Source organism: Armigeres subalbatus, unplaced genomic scaffold (assembly GCF_024139115.2).
Source record: "Armigeres subalbatus isolate Guangzhou_Male unplaced genomic scaffold, GZ_Asu_2 Contig1547, whole genome shotgun sequence".
In the NCBI taxonomy this organism is placed as follows: Eukaryota; Metazoa; Arthropoda; class Insecta; order Diptera; family Culicidae; genus Armigeres; species Armigeres subalbatus.
This window is the reverse complement of record NW_026942337.1, coordinates 135,052-142,936: the sequence shown is the minus strand read 5'-3', so window position 1 is coordinate 142,936 and position 7,885 is coordinate 135,052. Positions and strand designations below refer to the sequence as shown.

The following is a 7,885-nucleotide window of genomic DNA, read 5'->3' as shown; positions in this document are numbered from 1 at the left end:
GATTTTACCCGACGAAATCGGTCGATTCTAGCTGTCAAATTTTCTACGGGGATGTGCAGCGAGGCAGCACAAAGCGCAGACAGAAAAAGCGAAGTGGTGGATCAAAACAAATAGCCGGCTATCCGGAGGTTCGGGTTATGAATCCATAAAAATAGTAATGGCGGTTCACATCTCAAGTGTACTGATGGTGGAATATATGCAAAGTAAATGTTGATTCCAGGTAGGGATTTATAATTAAACGAAAATTCCAAAAAAAATATATATTCTTTATGTATTTTTAAAACAAAAAATGACGTGGGAATACTAAAATGATTGAACTATGTATACATAGTTCCAAATAATTATACATATTGGCTGGTTTTGCTCTATCGTCAGATAATTTCATAATCCCGAGTTCAGCGGGACTGATTTGAAGAAATTTTTATCAATACAAAATGTATGACGGCAATGCTTAAGAAATCAGAACCTACTAAAAAGTAGAAAATGATACAAACTCAAATAATCCCAATCAATAAAATGGAATAAAAACTTTATTCGATATAGACCAATGCAAACTCTAACTTAACCTCACTTATTTTGACAGTTCACAGAGCTTGTTTACAAGGTGTTAGAAGAAAAATCGATGAAGGGAAAATGAAAAATCATATTTTTAGTTTAAAATTGCTGTGATCCGAATATTTTAGTGTTATTCTTTGCATTCAGCATGAAATCAATCGCAAAGGACATCTACATGCGAATAAAATGACGAAACAATTTTATCGGAAGCTGCGCCGGAGGCTAAGTCCCAGAGAAAAAGCTCTGTGAACTGTCAACCACGTCATAATGCACTGGTCTATAGACGAATCCAAGTAAAAGTAAGAAGAAGACACACGACGGTGTTAACTTTGACAGATCCTACAGTTCAGCATAGGGAGATCATTTTAAAATGCTTATAATAAATTCTAGACAAATTGTAATTAAAATCTGATTGATGTACGGTACGGAAAAAGTTCCGAATTACATATCTGGAAGCTTATCTCAATTTTTTGAATTTTTTCCAAAAGTGTATCTATCATACAGTTCGGAACTTTTTCCGTAACATACATCAATCAGATTTTAATTACAATTTGTCTAGAATTTATTATAAGCATTTTAAAATGATCTCCCTATGCTGAGCTGTAGGATCTGTCAAAGTTAACACCGTCGTGTGTCTTCTTCTTATTTTTACTTGGATTCGTCTATAGGTAGAAGTCTCAGGATAGAAGCAAAAGAGAATCTTTGCGCCATTTACTTATTATCATTGCATTCCTAATTGGTGCTTCGTTTATAAATATTTGCGCTGATAAATACCGCGTTATCGTTATCAAATTTCTATTATTCCAAATTTTGAATACGCCAACACCAGATAGCCATATCATCATTCCCACAGACAGCAATGGTGCAGTACATCGCCAAAAAGTGGATCTACGCCCGGAAATTCAATGGCGAACCCAAGCTGGATGACTTTCGCCTGGAGGAGGAACTCATGCCCGAGATTCGGGATGGAGGTAATTTCACCCATCTAGAACAATAATTATGTAAAATAAACCATCGAATATTCTCTTTCAATAGAGTTCCTCGCGAAGGCGGAATTCCTGAGCGTGGATCCGTACATGCGCATCTACATACTGTCGTACCCGGTCGAATCGGTGATGATCGGTGGCCAGATTGCGCAGGTGCTCGAAAGCAAACACCCGGACTTCCCCGTTGGGGCGTACGTGTTCGGTCAGTTCGGATGGCGAACCTATGCCATCTGCAATCCGGCCGGGATCGAAACGAGGAAACCGTACGTGTTGCCCGAATTTGGTCCGGCGTTGCCACGTTCGCTGGGTATCGGAGCGCTGGGCACGGTGGGGAATTCTGCGTACTTTGGATTTTTGGAAATTTGCCGGCCCAAGGAAGGGGAAACCGTAGTGGTCAGCGGGGCGGCCGGGGCTGTTGGAAACATAGTGGGGCAAATTGCAAAGATTATGTTAGGGAAGCAAACCCAATCACGATGCAGTATGCCATGTTTAATATGTAGTTACTAAATATACTTTCATTTAAACCACCGACTCGACTAGTCACCATTTGTTTTACTCCGAGAGGTTATGGGCCCAGGAGTGGTGCCCTAGTAACGAGTCAACAAAGTTGAAAAAATTTTCACATCACACGCAAGATGGAGAAGTTAGGAATTCAAAAGCTCAATGGAACAAACTATAATTCCTGGAAGTTCAGCATGGAATTACTTCTCATTCGCGAGGATTTATGGAAGTTTGTTACTGGTACAAGACCTATCGCGGAAGGAGATGTAGCCAGTTGGGACCAAGGCGATCAACGGGCGCGTGCGACGATCGGGTTGCTGATGGAGAGTACCCAACACGGACTCATTAAGCAAACGACCACGGCCAAAGAAGCCTGGGGGAAGCTAAAGACTCATTTTGAGAAACCTACCCTTACTTCTAAAGTTTCGTACCTGAGAAATCTCATATTGAAACGGTACTCCGAAGGCGACAATATGGAGCGGCATGTCATTGAAATGGAAGAAGCATTCGAACGACTATCTATAGCTGGATTTGAACTCGACAAGAAATTACAAGTTGCTTTAGTATTAAGCAGTTTTCCGAAGTCATTCAACACATTAACGACAGCTCTCGAAGGACGTGCTTACCTTGGAACGGGTGGAAATGAAACTAATCGATGAATTCACGAAGCAATGAAGTTTCAGCGACGAAACTGTTCTCAAGGTAGGCACGAGTAAGAGATGATAATTTGCTATTATTGCCAAAAACCTGGATATAAGCAGCAGAAATGCCGCAAGATGATGAACAGTCGTGAAACGAATACAACGAAAGATGATCGCAAAGGACGGAAGAATTTTTCAAGAGCAAAACTGTACGTGAGAACACTGATTTCGCTTTCATGATGTTCGATTCTGGAAAGTCTTCGGGAAATGGATTGTTGATTCAGGCGCAACCTCGCATATGTGTGGAGATAGAAGCTACTTCACGGACCTGGTGGAATGCTCTACTGAATACATCACTTTGGCAGATGGTAAGACAACGAAGGCGAAAGGTAGAGGAACCTGCAGCGTTATGTGTTATGACTCTGCAGGTAACAAAGAACAACATCACTCTTTCTGAAACACTGTTTGTACCGGATCTGGAAGCAAGTCTTATATCGGTTCGAAAGCTTGTCGCAAAGGGAGCGAATGTCGCCTTCGACGCTAGCGGTTGCAAGATCATGAAGGGAAAACAAGAAGCGGCCTCTGCTATACTGGAAACGTGGATTATACGAGTTGAATACGGTAAATGAAGCACTGAAAGTAAATGAAAAGGATCATTGCGCAGACTGTCAACATCAATGGCATCGAAAATTGGGACATCGTAACAACGACGCAGTTCAAAAAATGCTGAAGAATAACTTTGTCACGGGAATGCAGATTACAGATTGCGGGTTACGTGCTGTCTGTGAATGCTGTTTGGAAGCAAAATCAGCCCGTATTCCATTTCCGAAGCAATCAATGACAACGAGCGGACAAGCTTTGGATTTACTACACGTGGACGTATGCGGACCTATGAACACAGTTACACCTGGAGGCTGCCGCTATTTTCTTACGGTAATAGATGATTATTCTCGTTATTGCACTGTTTATTTTCTCCGCGAGAAGTCGGAAGCGGAATTACGTTTGAAAGAATTTGTGAGGGAAATGAAAACGACTTTTGGGCGGCCACCAAAGATATTTCGTTCGGATAATGGAGGAGAATTCAAGAATAAGTCATTAGAAGCATTTTTCAAAGCCGAAGGTATTCGTCAACAGTTTACCACACCACATACCCCACAACAGAACGGAGTTGCTGAAAGGAAGAATCGGACGCTGAAGGAAATGGCCAGATGTATGATGCTTGATGCTAAACTACCAATGAAGTTCTGGGCAGAAGCCGTGAGTACTGCCAACTATCTCCAAAATAGGCTTCCATCGATAGCAATAGAACGTACACCATATGAAATGTGGTGGGGAGAGAAGCCAGACCTGAATCATTTACAGATTTTCGGAGCCGAAGCGTATGTGTGGATTCCGAAGGCAAATAGATCTACACTGAAATCAACAGCACAGAAACTTGTTTTTGTTGGATATTCGACGAACCAGAAAGCCTATAGATTCATCGATTTGAAGACAAACCGTGTTGTAAACAGTAGAGATGCCAAGTTCCTACCAACCAACAGATCTCGTAAAATAGATGGAGACGAAAGTTTCGTGGACTACCCGTTATTTACAATTTCAAAAGCTACTGGCAAGACTAGTGAATCATCAACTGTTGCAGGCGACGTAATAGACGAACATTTACATTCTGAGGAGGAGCCTGAATCTGATTATGAAGATTGCGATGAAGCTAATGAAACTCTTATCGATGATAATGGAAGTGGACCTCTACGTCCTAGCAATACACTGATTGAAGCTACTCATACACCGGCACGAATCTCAAATCGCTCGACGAAAGGAGTTCCTCCATCGCGGTATAAAGAAAGTGGTCGACTTGTAGATGAAAATTGTCACGAACCCAGAAATTACACCGAGGCTATATCAGGAAATGAAAGAGATGCGTGGAGAAAGCAATGAATGAAGAATTTATATCGTTACAAGAAAACCGAACATGGGAAATTGTGAAACTACCATCGGATAGAAAACCCATTGGCTGCAAATGGATATATAAGAAAAAGATCGATGGAAAAGGAAACGTTTCACGTTGGAAGGCCCGCCTTGTAGCTCAAGGGTTTAGTCAGAAATATGGAGATGACTACGATGCTGTATTTGCCCCAGTTGCTAAGCACGTTACGTTTCGGGCACAATTGTCGGTAGCTGCTGAACGAAAGTTGATAGTTAAACACATCGACAAAAAACTGCCTACCTCTAAACCTCCTGGTTATGAAACTGGCAATGCTGAAGATGTGTGCTATCTGAAGAGAAGTTTGTATGGCCCAAAACAATTAGGAACAATTTGGAATAATAAAATCACTGATGTCCTGAAGATACTTGGCTACACACCCGCAGAAGCTGATAACTGCCTATTCGTGAAGGAGACCAAAGGAAAGATGTCGTTTATTCTGCTCTACGTAGATGACATGCTCATTGTAACCCCAGAAGAAGAAGAATACGAGAATGTGGTAGTCTACTTGAGAAGTAATTTCAAAATAACATGCCTCGAGATATCAACAACTACCTTGGAATTCAGGTCAATCGAAACACAAACGGTAAATATATGCTGAACCAGAAAAGCTACATTAAGTCACTAGCCATCAAATTTCAATTGAATCAAGCCAAGCCGTCTGCAATACCGATGGATCCTGGATACCTTAACATCAAGCAAAAGGAGGAGATAATGCCCATCAAAGAAAAATTCATAAGCCTTGTAGGAGCTTTGCTATATTTGGCGGTAAGTACCAGACCTGACATCGCTATTAGTGCTTCAATATTAGGACGCAAGGTTAGCAAGCCAACCGAAGCTGACTGGACAGAAGCTAAGCGAGTCTTACGTTATCTACATTCCACCGTTGACTTGAAACTTCTTCTTGACGGATCTGGAGAACTAATTGGATATGCTAATGCAGATTGGGCTGGAGATAAGTCTGATCGTAAGTCAAATACCGGTTTCGTTTTTCTACTCGTTGGAGGACCTATTTCATGGACAGCAATAAAGCAATTTCTGAAGCAAGTAAGGAACTGTTATGGTTATTAAAATTGATGTCGAATCTGGGAGTGAAGCTTCAAAAACCAATTATATTACAAGAAAACAACCAGAGTTGTATTAATCTGTTACGGACTGAAGGAGCAAGTCAACGTACAAAACACATAGATACAAAATTCAATTTCATCCGTGACTTGCAAAATACAGAAATTCTTGAAGTTCAATACTGTTCCACCGAATTTATGCTAGCTGATATACTGACAAAACCATTATCACGCATCAAACATGGAAAGCTGAGAGAATCCTTGGGCCTACAGTTTATCGCGCTTGAGGAGGAGTGTTAGGGAAGCAAACCCAATCACGATGCAGTATGCCATGTTTAATATGTAGTTACTAAATATACTTTCATTTAAACCACCGACTCGACTAGTCACCATTTGTTTTACTCCGAGAGATTAAAGGTTGTCACGTGGTGGGAATAGCCGGTTCGGATGAAAAGTGCCAATGGTTGAAGGAGATCGGTTTCGACGATGCAATCAACTACAAGGCGGCGGATGTTGAAAAGGAATTGAAGCAGGCTGCTCCTGATGGAGTGGATTGCTATTTTGATAACGTCGGTGGTCAGATAGCGGCAATCGTGCGAAAACAAATGAACCAACGGGGAAGAATATCAGTTTGTGGAACGATCTCTATGTATAATGGCAATCCAGTGCAGGTGGAAGATCCGCAAAGAGATTACGTTTGGAAGCAACTGATTCAGGAGGGATTCAGTGTTCATCGCTGGACGGACAGGTGGTTCGAGGGAATTAACCAAAACCTAAAGTGGATCCAAGAGGGCAAGATCAAGTATCGGGAAACGATCACTGAAGGCTTCGAGAATATGCCGCATGCATTCATTGATATGATGAAAGGAGGAAACGTTGGTAAAGCTATTGTCAAGGTGTAACATATGTAAAACTGTTTTTATACTCATTAAATTTGTATTATCCGTCATTTTCTATTAGAATTTTACACGGTTTTTACTTCACCATCTTTCGAGTGATCCTGAGAAATCCTGAGCAATTCTTTTTCTTTTTACTGTGCACAGCCATGCACTCCTTCTCACTGGCATGATACTGCTTGTAGTGGATAGAAGTAGGCGCCGACATGTTTAAATCGATCACCTCACTATGTCACAGTTTTGTGAACTGGAAATCGCAGTAGGTGACGACTTTTAAATTGAACGCCTAACCAGGCCTAACCACGTGTTGAGGAGAAGGGAGAAAACTAAAATCTTTCTTTAGAAAGATTATGGATGAGCTCCTCAGTGAAAGATGCTGCTGGCATAGAAATGTAGAGAACATTGAGGGACGCGTTTACGAAAAAGTTCGTGCGCACGCAGCTGACCAGATTAAAGATTAGAAACCATATGATTTGATATGATGGCGTTCGACGAGCTGATACAGTTTAAGCTTAATGAAGGCAAACGATTTGGTTTCTCAGTTGTTTCCTAACGCTACTAAATTAGCCAACGTACTCGTGGTGAAAGTGCACAAGTTGAAAGTCATTTGACCTTGATGTTGCCAAAGATGAACCTTCACTTATCGGTGAGCACGAATACATTGTAAGGGGTGCGGTTTGAAATAAAAACCCAAATTAAACCACCTAGTAGTTGAAACGAGGCTGGATTAATAACAACCCTATAAAACATCCCACCGACTTTCCCCCCGACTTAGTCGATTTTCGTCGGTGAGATCGGCCTACTTTGTATCCGACTAATCGGTTGTTTGTTGCACAGATGCTTATGGGAGCTTTACAGGGGCGTTTAGCGATTAAACAATACATAAAATCGGCCAACCAAATCAATAGATTTCTAATTCACCTAGTTGATTGATTAATCGGCTAACGTAGTCTAGCACAAAAAAGCAACTAAACCGACGAAAATCTGAAGAATCGTATGATTAATAAACTGGTTCAATTAATAATAATAAAGCGTGCCTTGCATCGCTGGATGTTACCAGATGGGCCTCGTTTTGTTTTGTAGACCACCCGTATATCCCTTTCGTTTAGAAGAGTAGACAGCTCCCATATTCCATTTCATAGGGGCCCTCCTGCGGTAAGACGCGCGGCTACAAAGCAAGACCATGCTGAGGGTGGCTGGGTTCGATTCCCGGTGCCGGTCTAGACAATTTTCGGATTGGAAATTATCTCGACTTCCCTGG

The 7,885-nt window shown here is 41.5% G+C and overlaps 1 protein-coding gene across 1 annotated transcript; it reads left to right on the top strand.

Moving 5' to 3' along the window:
* Window positions 1-1,221: 1,221 nt before the first annotated feature.
* Window positions 1,222-6,690, top strand: LOC134202984 (prostaglandin reductase 1-like). The gene is made up of 3 exons (XM_062677984.1): window positions 1,222-1,526; window positions 1,591-1,983; window positions 6,137-6,690. Exons 1-3 carry the CDS (start codon window positions 1,415-1,417, stop codon window positions 6,628-6,630), a joined length of 999 nt encoding a protein of 332 aa, XP_062533968.1. The 5' UTR covers window positions 1,222-1,414; the 3' UTR covers window positions 6,631-6,690.
* The last annotated feature ends 1,195 nt before the right edge of the window (window positions 6,691-7,885 follow it).